Consider the following 15,458-nt stretch of genomic DNA (forward strand, 5'->3'; position numbering starts at 1 on the left):
TGGGGAGTGAGTGCGTTCGTGCACGCTTGCGGTGGGCACTAGCGGAGAGCAGTGTGCAAGCGGGGGTGCGCGCGCGCGCATGTGCACTTGGGGTGTGTATGTGGGATGTGTGCACGTGAAGTCGTGTGAATCGTGTGTGCGGGTGTGTACATTGGGGGGGGGTGTGGATCCCGGGAGGCTAGCGTGCATTTGTGTGCGTGTAAGGACCAGTGTGCATTCGTCTGCGTGTGTGGAGTCCGGGTAGCGTTCGAGTGCAATAACCCCAGGGTGTGTTTGTGTGAGCCCGGGGGGAGTGTGACTGAGCTTGCGTGTGAATGAGTGTGAGTTTGTGTCTGAGTTTGGGGTGAGCGTGGATGTGTGTGGGAGTGTGTGTGCGCACTGGTGAACAAGTGGAGGTGGAGGGGGAGGTGGAGGGGGCTTCTCACGCCTGGGTTCCGACGGGGGTGGTGGTTGTGCGAATTTGCTGGGCTTTTGCGGCGGGTTCAAGGTGTGCAGTTGTGCGCTCCAGTGTGGGATCTCAGGAGTCTTTGGTCGCCTCCTGGGGGTGTGTGTCGGGGGCAGGGGTTGTTAAGCTCCCTTTTCTTACCGAACGGACAGGGAGGGGAAGAGGGTGACCAACATTGAACAAGCCCACCCACCAAGTAAGTGTCCAGGGAAGTCAGTTCTCCAGGGCGCTCTGAATCTGAGAAGAGGGGTGTGTATGTGTGTGTGTGTCTGTGGTAGGACACTGGTTGTCGCTGTTGTGGCAGTCTGGACACTGAGTGCTGGTCCCAGCTCTGTCCCTGAAACACCGGGTTCCTTTCAGCAGTAGTGTCTGTCCCCTTTCTCCCTCTATCTCTACCACCCCCCCCACCAGCTCGGAGGGACCTTCCCCCCACCCCCACCCCCACCCCCAGTCTCACAAGCCAGAAGTGCCACATCTCCGAACTGTGCCCGTCCTGCGGTGCAGCTTTGGCCATCTCTTTCCTCTTTGTGAATCTCAGTTTCCCCATTTTTCCTGGGGGAGGGGCGGAGGTGGGGGTGTCTCTGCGGGGCGGTCGTGGGCCGGCCGAGGCCGTGTACTCGGCTACGGCCGGCAGGGGGCAGCATGGGGCAGCAGAGGGCGGCTCGGCGCGGGGAGGAGAGAAGGTGGAGAGCCACCGCGGGCCGAGACTTTAAATCGCCTTCATTTCCCCCAAATCCTTCCTTTTCCTCTCCTCCCCCAGGCCGGCGGGGAGGCAGCTTCCACCGCCCTCCGCGCGCCCTCGCCCGGCCTCGCTCTGCCTCCGGGGACCGCCAGCAGCCCGCCTCCAAAAGTTTGATCATCTCTCTTTTCCCCCCTGCTTCTTCTTCCTTTTCGGTAGAAGCAGAAAAAGAGCGAGGCAGGGGCGAGCGCGGCGCCGGGACTCCTGGGACCATGGGCCTGGCGCGGGCGCCCGCGGGGCCCCGGCCGCGCTGCCTGCCTGCTCGGGCGCCCCTGGGCGCGGGGCTGCGCTGGGGGCGCGGGGGCCGCGCGCTCTGAGCCGGCCTGGCGCGGCGGGGCGGGGGGCTGGCGGCCCCATGGGGCGCGCCCACACTTGCCCCCCGGGCTCGGGAGCATGAAGTAGGGGCCCGCCATGGGAGCGGGATCGGCGCGGGGGGCCGGAGGCACAGCGGCGGCGGCGGCGGCGGCGGCGCGCGGGGGGTGAGTATGAGCTCGGGGACGCCCCCTCCCCAGCTTCCTGCTGCCCCAGCCCCGGGGAGGGCTGGGGATCCCCGCCGCGCCGGACGCTTCCCCGGAACGTCGGCTTCCTGCCCCTTCCCGAGCCCTTATGAAGCGGGCCACCAAGGGTTAACGAGCGGGCTGCGCCCCCGGCCCGGCGAGGGTTGGCGAGCGCTGCCTGCCCTGCCCCGCTGGCCGGGCTCTGCGATCGCGTTGGGGCGGGGGCCGCGCTGGGGAGGGTCCGTGCAGAGCCAGCCCTGGGGTCGGGGTTCGGGGTGGGTGGTGGCGCCTGGAACGGCGAGTTGGGGGCGGAGGGGGGCTTTTTGGGTACTCGGGGAAGGAAGGGTCTCCGTGTTGGGCTGTCTCCGTGTGTTCCGGTGGCGGTGTCCACAGGTCCCGGGCTTGTAAGTCAGTCTGTTCTTGTGAAACTACCCGCAAGCTTCTCGGTCTCCGGGTCTCCGCTTCTGCTCCCGTCTCAGCGTCTGTGTGGCTTTGCACGTCCCCTGCTTCTGGAAGTCTCCGCGTGTGTGTCACTATGTTTGGGTCTGTGCGCCTCAGTGTTTCCCTGCTTCTCTGGGGGTTGGGGGGAGGGTGTCTCGGTTCCTGTCACTTTGCGTGTGTGAGAGAGAAAAAGGGAGAGCCTGCATGTCAGAGTAGAAAGGGGCCCTGGAGATGAGCAAGTCATTTCACAGAGGCAGAGACTGGGGGGGGGCCAGGGAGGGGCAGGGAATCTCCTGTGGCAGAGCTGGGACCCGGGGGCTGGCGGAGTAGTTGTAAAGAGTGAGCGTGTGCAAGAGTGAATCCCTGAGTGTGGGTGTGTGTGGGAGTGAGCGAGGATGGGAGCAGCCCTCAGGGCCCTAGGGACTGTGGCTCATGCTCACTGCCCAGAGAAGCACAGAACTTGCTCCCTTTCTGTCCTGCCCCCAGGATCAGAGGACATTCCCAAGAGGCTGGTCAGGGCTGTTGCCTCCAGACCCCACCATGCCCCGCCCCCTCTGAGCTGGAATCAGGGGGATGATTCCCCCCCTTCTTTCCCATGTCTTGGAAAAAGCTGGCTGGCTGAGATTCCACCACCCCCCACCCCACCCCACCACACACACACACACACACACACACACACACACACAGCACCAGTAAGCACACTGCTGACTCATTTTCTCCAGAAGACCCTGTGCCAAGGCAGATGCCAGCGGTTGGGCAGAAAAGTGGTGCCAGGCGAGCACCCCATGGTGGGGCCCAAGCTTTGGGCAAATGGGCAGTCAAGTTGCTCAGAGGCCCAGCCTCTGCCTTGCCTCCCTCACCACAGGGTGCCCCAGATCCTGTGCCCTCTGGTTCTGGCATGCCCTCCAGCTTTGTTCTTCTTTGCCTCTCCCAGACCAGGCTCCATGACCCTATGGAGCACATCCCTGGCCCCGTCTCTCCTTTCCTTTCCTCCCTGTCCTTGGAACAGTCCCCTTCTTGGTGCTTGTGTGTCTTCTGCTGTCCCTCAAACCGTAGTTCAACAGCCATCAGCTCCCCTCGTAGTGTGCTGCACGGGGAGTGGGGGGGCTGCCCTCCCCATGTAACCCACTGTTTGTCTCTCTCGGAGCCCATTCTGCCTGCTACCTTGTTGGCATATTCTCCTTCCCCGTTTCTGGGTGCAGGGACCTGCTTGGTACCCTTACAACCTGGCCCGGTGCACTGACATGCCGTATCAGTGGTGCTGGAGGACTGACCGCCTCTGTGGGGGCAAAACACTCACAGACTCACACTAGTGGGTAGCAGGTTGCAGGGCAGAGGGAGCGCTGCAATCGGCCAGTGTGAGTCCTGACTGCCCCGTGAGCTCGGGCAAGCCCCTGGCCTCTGTGCTTCTCTTCTTTCTTACCCGCCCCATGGGCATCTTAATTCTCAGCTAGCAAGGTTTTGTGAGGATTAATGGGGGGCCATGCTTGTCAAGGGCTTAGAACAGCGCCTGGCATGTAATAAGTGCTCAATAAATGGCAGCTGTTATTTGTATCATTATTCACTTCACCTTGAATGGATGTGTGAGTCAACCGGAAAATTCTGGGCCGCCTCCTGTCCAGACAGATGACCTGTCTGTGTTCCCATGGAAGAGGTATCAGGTGTGAAGAGAGGAGCCTGGGTGTGGCTGTCTGGGCACGTGGGGCCTGGCCGGTCCACGGAGGCAGGTGGGACGGGTCCATCCCCCTTTGCTGTCCTGTGGTCCTCAGGCCAGCTTCCGGCCCAGCTGAGCCCACGAGAGCACAGCCAAGCCTGGAGTTCACAGGCTGCTTTCCTTGTGTGTGTTTTTAGTGCCCTCGGTCTCAGCTCTGAGCTCTTAGCGGATGTGCAAGTTGGTACGGGTCTGTAAGATTCTGTGTGTTCCCAGGTAACAAGGATGGAGACAACACCATGCAAACCAGCTGTAGGTTCTGGCGGCCTCGTGGTCCAGGAGTAGCCACATGTGGTGTGCTGGCAGAGGGCCTTTTCTGGGGGTAGGAGCACCTGGGTTCCCTTCTTGGAGGGCTGTGTGGCCAGGCTGTGCCTCCAAGGTCAGGTTCCCTAACCCCCGGCTGCCGTTTCAGTTGCCTCCTACCCACTCTGGCCCCTGGGCCCTGGTCTTCCCGACATTCTGGAGCCCTGGGTTCACCGAGCCAAGGACCACAAGTCAGTGGTGAAAACAGAAGTTGGGAAGAACAAAGCTCTGAGCCAGCACAGGCACGAAACATTATTAGCAGTAGCCTAAACAGCATTGGAACGGGAGCAAAAGGATCGGCAGGGCCTCCCTCCGGGAGCCAACTTTCCAAGCCTGGAGCTTACTTCGATGGCTTGTTGGCTTCCGAGGCTGCATCTCTGTTCCTGTTGGTAAAGTCTGGGACTCTGGTCTCTGGCAAGTAGGAAGTCCCTGTAAGTCTCCCATTTCTTCTCCATGAGAGACAAGTCAAGTGAGACGGACTGTCTGCTAAGCAGCGGGGTCGGATGATGTGGGTCACTGACATGCTGTGTGGTTTTAGACAAATCGCTTCCCCTCTCTGGGCCTCGGTTGCCCATCTTCACAATGAGGGGGAGGGACTAGAATCTGGCCTCTAGATGATCTCAGAGGACCTTCTCCCACTGTATTATTCCCACTCTTTGCTTTGGCGGTGTATGAGTCAAGTGCGCACAGAATCCAGGTCTGGGAGGTCAGCTGCGTTTGTCAAGGTGACCGGATGGAGGGGCAAATTCTTTCATAACAGGCCTTCAGGGTTGAACTTCTTGAATGGGAAACCATGGTGCTGGGAAGCTTAATTAAAGAACAGGTTCTGATCCCATCGCCCTTGTGAGTCTGCTCTCTCGTGACCTTCAGGGATTAAAAATATTTCCCCCACGTGTATTCTCAGTCTCTCCAAAGTGGTCACCTTGGCATAACCACAGCCATAAAAATTGACTAAGGGCATGTGTGGTTCTTGCACCTTGTCCCCTCCACCCAGCCTCTCCCTATCAGCTTGGAAAGCATCTTGAGCAGGGTGGATATGACACGATACGGCGAGGGACTCCAGGAGTGAGGGCTCGTGCCTGGAAAGCTCTGGGAAGAGAGGGTGGGAGAAAATGGGGGCAGAAGTGAGCTCGTCGGCACACTGGAAAACGAGGGGCAGTGTCCTCTGAGGAGTCATTCTCAGGAAAAATGAGTTCACTGGTCCCCTAAGTCTGGGGACTGCTGCTGGACAGAAAGCACGGTCAATGTCTTCATTGTGGGACGTCTCAGACCCTTTGGTATGCAGTTAGTTGTGCCCCGGGAGTCGGCAGGACTGGGATGCAGCTCTTCCCCAGGGAATCCGGCCCCAGTTTCCTGGAGTGTCTACCTGGCCAAGTGGGAAACAATACTGAAGAATTATGACCCCAGAGCCTTCCCAGGTGGCCTTGAAGAGGTACCTGCCCTCCCTGAGCCTCTGTTTGTGGCACGTCAAACAAAGCCTCCTGTCATTTCTTTTCAGGCCCGACGAGGCTGCCCTTGGCTTCAAGCGGGCAGGTCGTGTCGGCAGGGCCAGACTCTGTCCTTCCTCCAGATGACGTCAGGGCAGCTAGGCACTCTGACCTTTAGTCATGGCTAGCGGTGAGCTGGAGGCGAGGTCTGAGGTGGACTGGCCCCGTGAGAAAGGCATTTTCACAGCAATGGCAGCAGATTGGAGAAGATGAGGGGGAACGGAAGATTATCCAGGACCGACCCTGGAAGAAGGCAGAGATGGGGAGGGCCTTTGGGGGGGATGCTTTTAAAGTCCAGAGTCCCGGAATACCAGGTACTATGTATTCCTTCTACAAAGATACGCTGAACGTTTATGACGTGCTTACCAGGTGCTGGGAATACAAAAGTGAGCAAGACAGATGTGGTTCCTACCCTTCGGGGACTTTTTTTGGAAAGGGAAGCAGGAAAATAGGCAATTAGCACACGTGGGATACCTGCTGTGGTGAGGTGCGTGCACCGGGCTGTGGGAGGTGAGGCCCAAGCTGGAATCGAATGCCTGTGTGGGAACTGGCCAGGCTAAAGAGCGGCGTCGGGAGCGCTTGGTAGGGCATGCGAAAGGCCCGGAGGCTGGAGAAGTCTTTCAAGGGACCACCGTCAGCATCTGAGGGCTACCGCAGCCAGCTTGCTTTACGCTGCAACTCAAAGAAGACCCAAGCCAGCCTGGCTTATGGAAAGGGAGTTATTACCTCTGGTATCGAGAGATCTGAAGCAAAAGCAGCGACAGGCTTGGCTACTTCAGCATCTCAAGTGTCCTGAAACGTCTCCTATTTTTCCATTCTGTCATCCTCAAATGCTCACGGAGCTTGTTAAGCTCATGTGCCCAAAATGGCTGCAGCAGCACATCCCCACTCGATAACGTACAGAGGCTAGAAGGAACCCTCTCTGTCCCTTTGCAACACTTTTCCAGGGGCCCTAAGAGGCATCCCTCACATCTTACTGGCCACATTTGGGTCATGTATGTGTGCCTAAACCGGTCACTGGCATGGCAGAAGAAATTCCCAAGATTGGCTTAGACTTACCTGGATTCATCCAGTACCCTCTGAAGTCCGTGCCTCCCTGAACAAGAAGGGAAGGGTAGGTGACCGCCAGTGTCCTTCACAGTGCCAGTCAGGATTACTATTGATCATAATTGCAATCAAATTGGAGCAATTGCTATTAAATCGGAGGGTGTAAACTTGTTTTCCAAGGAGCTCCGGGGAGCTGGGAAGAACGTGGGGCTCCAGACATCAGTTCCGGCAGATGGGTTTCCTGGATTACGTGGTTCCCCAGAAACACAGCATCCTAGCTTTCCTCTTGGAAACGGATCCCGGGCCTGTGCATCCCAGACTTAGCCCTCAGCACCCGCCTGTCTCGGCTCTCTCTGCCTGCATCCCGGCCGGCCGTCTTTGGCCACGTGCTGCCCTCCCCTTGGCCTGTTCAGGGATCAGATGCCCCGGGTGGCTTCGGGTGTCGCCGGTGGCTGCTCCCACAGGAAGGTGAAATCGGATCACTGCCTCTGCCCATCTTGGCAGGAGCCACCGAGCAGAGCATTAACCCTTCCGGGCCCCAGACTTCAGGGGCAGCAATGACTGTTTAAGGAGCACTTCTGTGGCTGGCACCAGGCCGAGCCCTTGACATGCATGAGCTCACTTAATCCTCATGCCTGGCCTGCACCATCGGGAATGTCGGCCGTGTTGCAAAGCAGGAGGCGGGCTCAGGGAGGCTGAGTGACTCATCCAGGGTCACACAGCTGGTAAGCAATGGGGCCAGGTTTGCACCTGGGTCTGCCTGACTCCCCGCTGTGTCCTCTGTCCCTCTGTTTTCTCTCCCCGCCTTTTTCCGTCGGCATGAAGCCAGGTAGGCGGCTTCCTTAGCACGCGTTGTTCCTGGTTCAGGGGTCTTCTCCTCCTCCACCTTGCGTCTAGAGAGGAGTTCTCATCTCTTTTGTCCTTTGAGATGTCAGTCATCCAAGCGCATCAATTCGGTCTTCCCGCTGAACTTTCAGTCCTGGTTCTGCTGCCCAGTGGGCCTCAAGGTCCTGAGGCCACAGTACAGATGGGGAGACTGAGCCCCAGAGATGGGGAGGGGCGGGCCCCTGGCGGCCCGGTGAGTCAGCGGCAGATTTGAAGCCGGGCCCTGGGTCTCCTGACGCCCAGGGCAGGGCTTCCTGCCCACTCTTTCCTGCCCTGTGACCTTGGGTTATCGATCTGTAAAAAGCCAGGTTGTATTTGGGCTGCGTAGGCAGGTCCGGCCCGCAGGGGTTGCGCCTGGAAACCCGGGAGCGTGGGCTACACAGTGGGGTCCTAGAGCCTGTATCTTGCCTCCACCTTCCATGGGCGAGACTGGGGGACACTGGGCCTGGGTGGTTCCCTCCCATCTCTCCAGCCGGATCCGGGCCTGAGGGTGGAAGCTGATACCGCATCTGCTTGTGTCTTCCGGTCTCTAGGGGGTTTCTCTTCACCTGGATCTTAGTGTCATTTGTCTGTCACCTGGCCTCCACCCAAGGAGCTCCTGAAGGTAATCCTCTCTTCTCTTTGTGCAGGGGGAGACAAGGGAGGGCAGAAGGGACCTGAGAACACAGGGCTAGGAGACGGCTAGGCCCCTCCCTGGAACTCACTGCCTCGGTTTTCCCATCAGTAAAATGGAGCCCGTCGTTGGCAAATTCTCTCCGGGCTTGAAAGAATAACATTTAGGGTTTTGTAAGGGGCAGGAAGGACTCAGTGCAGAAATGTGGAAAGCTGACCCTTTCTTTCCTACCCAAGGGTCGGGGGGTCGGGGAACGGGCAGAATTGGAATAAATCACGTTGGTTCAGTCAGCCTCAGTCGTCCTGATTTGTCCAGTGGTTGTACCAAGAACTGCTGAGAGGAGGCACGAAGGCCACAACTTCCTGCCCTTCCCGTGAGATCCTGCTCATCCCTGCCATCCCTGAGGAGCCGGCCAGGGGGCCAGAGCGGCCGTGGGCAGGCTGCACAGCTGCCCGTGGAAACTGAAACCTCTCCTACATCTGTTTGTCAAACAGCCACGACGCCTCCTAAAATAGCGGCCCTTCCCCTCCTCCACGCCCGCCTGTGTGCCGGGACAGGCAGCCGGGCACTCTCAGAGCCCCTGTGGCCTGACCTGGCCGCCGGCAGGGATTGGGTCCCCGGGAGGGGAGGGCCGTGCCCGGAAGAGGCTTCTGCTGCCCGGCAACATTTTGTGCAAATGTCATATTTTCCGAGCTTGCTGTTTCCCCCACAAAGTAGGTGAACAGCTGTCCAGAGTCCTGAGTCAGGCAATGGGGGGCGGGGGGTGTTGGGGAGAGGCCGGAGCTATGTGGAGCCAGGTTTATGTAATAAAGGGATCTTGCTGCGGCCAGCTGGCTGGGTCCTTCCAGCATGGCGTTGGGCTGTATTCATTCTCCTGTCCCCTAGCGCCTCGCCCCCGGGTCCTGGATGTGCCTCCACCCCACGTTCTCACTTGTCTGAGGGGCTCTAGCTCAGTATAGCATTGTGTTAAGAACAGAGACCCTGGAGCCAGGTGGCCTGGGTTCAGATTCCAGCTGTGCCTTTTATTATAGGCTGTGTGACCTTGGGCTAGTTATTATAGCGAACTTTTCTGAACTTCATCTGTGAAGGGGGGATAATAAACAGTACCTTCATCATAGATGATTGAGAGGCTCAAGAGAGATAGTACATGTAAAGCACTTGGCTCATAGTAAGTGCTCAACAAATCCTAGCATTTATTATTGTTGTTGACTATATCATTTACCTGAAAACTTGGCTAAGAACAGTCCTTCTCTATCCCCTGTGGAGCCCGCAGTGGTCAGTCTTCCCTAAGGTTACCACCTCTGCCAGCTCCAGGTGTCAGAGTTCGGGGCTTTGCCCTTGACCTACAGACAGTCTGCAGGGGTGGCCTGGAGACTAACCAGTGTGGGTTTTGAAAGGACGCTAAGGGAAAGCTCATTGGTATCTCCTGGCCTGGCCAACTGTCATTTCCCCTGGGTGAGCGCAAGCAGCCATAAGCTGCGGTGTTTGAGGACATGCTGTGCAGGCCTGGGGTCCTCCGGGGGCTGCCAAGATGGCACAAGGGGCGGGGGGGGGGGTGGCTTCCTGCCCTCACCTCTTCCCTAGCAAGTACCTGCTCGCTTTTAAGCTGTTCGTAGTGAGTAATATTTTGTGATAATAAGAGCGTTTCAGTGATTAAAAGGTGTGAAATACACTACTACCAAGAGAATCTTTGAGCAGTGGTTTATTTCAGATTAGGGTCTGAGGGCAGACGGAGATGGGAGAGAGGGGGAATTTGCAGTGAAGTGAAGGCCCGCAGGCCCTACGGACGAATAAGGGTCTTCAAGTCAAGCCAACCCGAAGAAGCAGCCTACCCCTCTAGAGTTCTGAGAACATCATTAGCACGTCGTGGCCGCTTCCAGGTCTGGTTTCCCTTGTCTTACAGGCAGGGAAACTGAGGCCCAGGGGTCAGGAAGAGACTTGCCCAGAGGTGCTGGTGCAGGCCGTGTGTGAGGATTGGCGAGAAAGACCAAGAAACCTGTGATGCGGGCGTTCTCCTCTGCCTCGTTTTACAGCGGAGGGAACTGAGGCCCAGAGTCCAGACTCACAGGTGGCTTTGTCTGGCTCCAAAGCCCGGCCTTCTGACCCCAGCCCATCTATTTGTCCCTCCGTCCGTCCGTCCATCCATGTCACAGTTGTTAGCTCAGGACTAGGGGCCGAGCGCCGCATTCAGCCTGATGGGCACCCCCTGGACCACACTCGGGGTTTAGGTTGCTGAGCTCGGGGGGGCGGGGGTGGGGGAGGGGAGCTGAGCACCCGAGCCAGACCCCAGCTCCAGAGGCAGCCTCTCCTTTCTGGGTCGGGGCTCCGGAGCTGGCTTCTGCAGACGCTCGCAGCACAGCCAGCTGAGGGAGGTCGAGTGACCCGGCAAGAGGCAAGGTCAGGAAGCCTTTCCATAAACACCCTGGACGCCCTCCTTTTGCTCTGGCGAGCCCCACCGATGTAATTACTGGGCGGATGTGACCTGGCCAGGCCACAGTAGATGTCCAAACGCTTCGCCAGAGGACGGAGCTTGCAGGGACGCCTTGATTGCTTCCTCTGCTCTGTCCAAAGCCGCACAGGGAGGAGGGGAGTCATTGGAAATATCCTCTTCCCTCTGTGCAGATAGCGGCTCCCCCCACCCTGCTCTGGCCAGAGAGAGACCTAGGGGGTGGGCAGGAGGCCGGGGAGGTTCCTAAAGGTGGTGAGACCACTCAGGCCCACTGGACATCCTTACCAAACTCCTGTGACACATCCATCCCTTTCACCCTGCTCCCTCACTCAGGGGACTGCTTCTTGGAGGAGATGCCTTTTGAGGCAGAGAGAAGGGGAAGCCTGTCACGTTCGGCAGTCTCGAATACTCTTAGCGCTAGCATTTGGCGATGATCATTATTTTCGGTACGAATAGCTATCATTTGAAAGTGATTATTTTGTGCCAGGCTCTTGCTTTCAAGTGTATCCTCACAATAGCCTTCTGTGTTTGACTCTATTATCCCATTTAACAGGCGAGAAAACTGAGGCAGTAAGTCACAAGTGAATTCAGGAAGTTTGGCTCCAGGGTCTGTGTCTTTTTTTTTTTAATGTTCTATTTATTTTTGAGAGAGAGAGAGAGATAGACAGACAGCGAGACAGAGTATGAGTGGGGGAGGGGCAGAGAGAGACAGAGACAGAATCCGAAGCGGGCTCCAGGCCTCGAGCTGTCAGCACAGAGCCCGACGCGGGGCTTGAACTTGGGAACCGCAAGATCGTGAGCTGAGCCGATGTCAGGCGCTTAACCAACCGAGCCGCCCTGGTGCCCGGGGTCTGTGTCTTAAACTAGTATATGCATCATCGTCCAGCCAGATAGGGAACGGGTTCCGGCTGTGTACTCCCAGCCGCAGGCACGGGCCACAGTGTAGCAATGGGTGACCTGTCCTCACTGTGTCTGTGCGCCTGCAGGGGTCTGGGGCTGGAGCAGGCTCTGACCGTGCCCTCTCCTGCCTCCGCCCCGCCCTCTGCAGATGTGGACGTCCTCCAGCGGCTCGGCCTCAGCTGGACAAAGGCAGGGGGTGGCCGGAGCCCCCCGCCCCCGGGGGTCATTCCGTTCCAATCAGGCTTCATCTTCACGCAGCGGACCCGGCTCCAGACCCCCACAGCCGCCGTCATTCCCGCCTCCCTGGGCACAGAGCTGGCTCTGGTGCTGAGCCTCTGCTCCCACCGGGTGAACCATGCCTTCCTCTTCGCCGTCCGCAGCCGGAAACACAAGCTGCAGCTGGGCCTGCAGTTTCTCCCCGGCAAGACGGTCCTCCACCTGGGGCCCCGGCGCTCGGTGGCCTTTGACCTCGACGTGCACGACGGGCGCTGGCATCACCTAGCTCTGGAGCTCCGCGGCCGCACCGTCACCCTGGCGACGGCCTGCGGGCAGCACCGGGTGCCTGTCCCGCTGCCTTTCCACAAGGACCCAGCACTCGACCCCGAGGGCTCCTTCCTCTTTGGGAAGATGAACCCACACGCGGTCCAGTTTGAAGGTGCCCTGTGCCAGTTCAGTATCTACCCTGTGACGCAGGTCGCTCACAATTACTGTACCCACCTGAGAAAGCAGTGTGGACAGGCCGACACATACCGGCCCCAGCTGGGACCCCTCCTTCCCCGAGACCCTGGCACAACCTTCAGCTTCCAGACCGACCTTGCCCTGCGAGGCCTGGAGAACCTGACCACTGCCGCACCAGCCCTGGGGTCGCGGCCAGCAAGCAGGGATCCCAGGGGGACTGTGGTGCCTGCCACACCCACCAAGCCCCTAAGGACTAGCATCACAGACCCTCACCAGCGTGCTGCAGCCAGGGGCCCAGCACGGACCCCGCTGCCACCTGCCAAGCTGTCAGCCGGTGAAGTGCTTCCTCCCGTGCCCCCGGCCTCTCGTGCCGCCTCCGCCACACCTGTCCAGCCATTGCAGAAGAGCACGGCCACCGGGAGCCCCAGACGTCATCCGGCTAGGCTTTCAGCCACTCCTCCTTCCACAGGCCCTGTCAAAAACCCCCGCCCCACGCAGAAGGCAGCTCGGCCTTCCTTCACAAAGTCAGCCCCCCCCACCAAGAAGCCTGTGCCATCCACTTCCCACCCACTTCCTGCCAAAGCCTCCCGACCCTCCGTGAGGCCGATCCAGAGGACCCCTGTAACGCCCAGACCTCCGCTACCCGACGCTCAGACCCTACTTCTGGCCACTGGATCTTCCAAAACGCCTTTCTCCCCAGTGGGCCAGAATGAGGCCAAGATGAGCCGTCATGCCAGTGAGCCAGCCACTGCCCACACCAGCACCCTCAGACCGCCTCAACCCACTGTTCTGTCCCTGTCACCTGTCCCCCGTCCTGACTCTACCGGGACCACTCCACCACCAGCCACATCGTTGCCGCCCGCCCTTGCTCCTGGCTCAGGCCCCACCAGAACCAAGAAACCCTCTGGATCAGAAGCCACAAGGAAAGCCAGACCCAAGAGCAGCCCCCGGAAGCCCGTCCCCCTCAGACCTGGGAAGGCAGCCAGGGATGTCCCGTTGAATGATCCGACAACCCGGCCCAGCCCCAGACAGTCCCGGCCCAGCCGGCCGACCACCTCGGCCCCGGCATTTGCCCCAGCGCGATTCCTGTCCTCCAGTCCCTGGCCTACAAGTCACAGCTATTCGTTCTTCCACCTGGCGGGACCCACGCCTTTCCCGTTGCTGATGGGACCTCCAGGGCCCAAGGGAGACTGCGGTTTGCCGGTAAGACTGGGAGGGGTGTGCATGTTGTTCGGAGCTCGAGTGGGTGGCAGGGGGCGGTTAGGGCGAGTGGCTACTCCCGGCAAGGGCTGACCAGGAGAAGCAACGTCGAGCCGGGAGGTGGTCATCGGCAGACTCTCAACTCGAACGCGAGTCCCCTGCTCGTCTACCTCTGCTGTGCTCGTGATTACACATCCTGCTGTGATTCATGATCCACCGGGGCAGACTTGGGTTTGGCGGCCACCACCAGGTAAAGAGCCCCCCTGGGCTTTGCTTGGCTCAGGCCCCAGGTCATTCTTTGCTAACCCAGCTGTCAAGGTCAAGTGGCTGAAGGAAAACCACTAACCGACTAGCCCCCAGGTCACACGCTCTCCGAAGTTCAGCTGTCCCAACTCCTAGAGCAGAGCTCCTCCAGCCCACCAGCTTGTCTGGGCGTTTTGGACAAAGGTCGCACATGGGTAGTCCTGAACGTGTTTTGTTTGGCACGTGCGGCATTGTTTAAAAATATTTAACGAGTTACTAACATTTTAAAAATGTGAGAGATTTCTTATAAAAGACCTGACGACTGGCTTCTCCTGGAAGGGGGAGAGACGCAGTGGCCCATGGGCTGTGGCTCCGTGAGAGCTGCCCCTTTCGACAGGACAGGCCTGCTCCTGTGTGCCCCCGTCCCCACGTCTCCCGATCAGGTCTTCCAACCCAGTCCTTTCCCCTGTTTCTTTCACCTGCCTGGATCCTATAGATGCTGGATTTGTGGCCCCTGTAGGCGAGTTTGGGGTGGGGAGGGGGAGGGTGGGCCTGAACAGTCAAGGAAAGGAGAAAGAACATTCCACGTGCAGGAGATGTTCTCAGGGCCGATGCCTGCAGCATGCCTGGGACTGTCTCCAGGGGCAACGACCTTTCTGCAGCTGGAGGCCAATTCCTCTGGGCGGGGAATGGTGGGATGGAGTTTCCAGAAGGCTCAGGCCTCAGCTCTGTTCTCCTGCCTTGGAGATGACCACTGTGTGGTTTCCTCCTTCCTAAGGCCGGGTTTCCCACCAGGCTCTAGTGTTTGAGGTTAGGCTCCCTACAATGTGGAGACAGTGGCAGATGCTGGGAATTCCCAGGCCTTACAAACACACTTAATGAGTTTTAATAATGATTAGGAATAATATTTATTCAGCCTGTCTCCAAGGGGACTGAGAGCGCGATTTTATTATAACCATATTGTAGAACTTATGGAAATTGTATGCATTGCTTTGCAATTATGTCAACGCTCTGCTTAAGTCCTGTGCTCTGAAATTGTCAGGGCAGGAAGTTGGGAGCCAAGAAAAGAAGGGGGGACCCCTTTTCAGCCCTTCAGGCTGCTCAGCCTGACTCAGGCACCAGGTGCCTTTGAGGCCCGATAGTTCAGCTTCCCAAGCTGTGGGGGTGCTCGGTTCACTGGCCACGAGGTCAAACGGGGGTGAATTGTCCCCCTCTGAGAGAGGGTGTGAGGCTCAGGGTCTCCACTCCATCCAGTGGAGAAGGCCAACCCTGTCTCCAAGGCCGTGTGTGGTGTAGAGAAAGGACAGCCGTGTCCAAGCCGACACTGGAGCAGGGAATAGTTTTTTAGGGTGCAGAATCTGCCTTTGGGCCTGTCAGATGCCCAGGCTGCATACATTCCCCCGGGGTTTGGTGATGTGGATCCGCAGGGGTGAGGCCTCCCTCCAGATCTCCTGGAACTTCCCCGCGATCAAAGAATGTGTGTCCTGAGTGTCCACACTGAGACTCTAAGGCTTAGGGCCAGGAGGCTGGGGGGCTTCAAAGATATGTCAGGCCCTGTCCTTGGCCTCAAAGGAAGATCTCACTGTCTGAACAAATCTTCTGTTTCTATACCCACCAAATGTGTGAGTTACGTGAGTGGCATCTTCCTTTAGGACATCCTAGGAACTGGTTCAGGAGGGCGGGACGTGTATGCGAATCCCTGCTCGCCTCCTGCCGCGCCCTATCCCTGAATCCCACCCTTCCTCCGCTTGGAACCTAGCCTCACCCCAATAGGAGCCACGAAGCTTCGAGAAGCTTTGTCCAGCCCCCTGTGCGGCAGG

The 15,458-nt window shown here is 58.7% G+C and overlaps 1 protein-coding gene across 1 annotated transcript in view; it reads left to right on the forward strand.

Moving 5' to 3' along the window:
- Positions 1-1,595: 1,595 nt before the first annotated feature.
- Positions 1,596-15,458, forward strand: part of COL27A1 (collagen type XXVII alpha 1 chain) — a 136,513-nt gene continuing 122,650 nt past the window's right edge. The window contains exons 1-3 of the mRNA XM_047099631.1: positions 1,596-1,663; positions 8,089-8,159; positions 11,666-13,398. Of these exons, the coding sequence (XP_046955587.1) occupies positions 1,596-1,663; positions 8,089-8,159; positions 11,666-13,398 (1,872 nt within the window). The remainder of the gene's footprint in view (positions 1,664-8,088; positions 8,160-11,665; positions 13,399-15,458) is intronic.

The sequence above is a fragment of the Lynx rufus genome, unplaced genomic scaffold (genome assembly GCF_022079265.1).
Source record: "Lynx rufus isolate CCGP_SWC_20201006 ecotype Redwood Valley unplaced genomic scaffold, mLynRuf1.p SCAF_10, whole genome shotgun sequence".
NCBI lineage: Eukaryota > Metazoa > Chordata > Mammalia > Carnivora > Felidae > Lynx > Lynx rufus.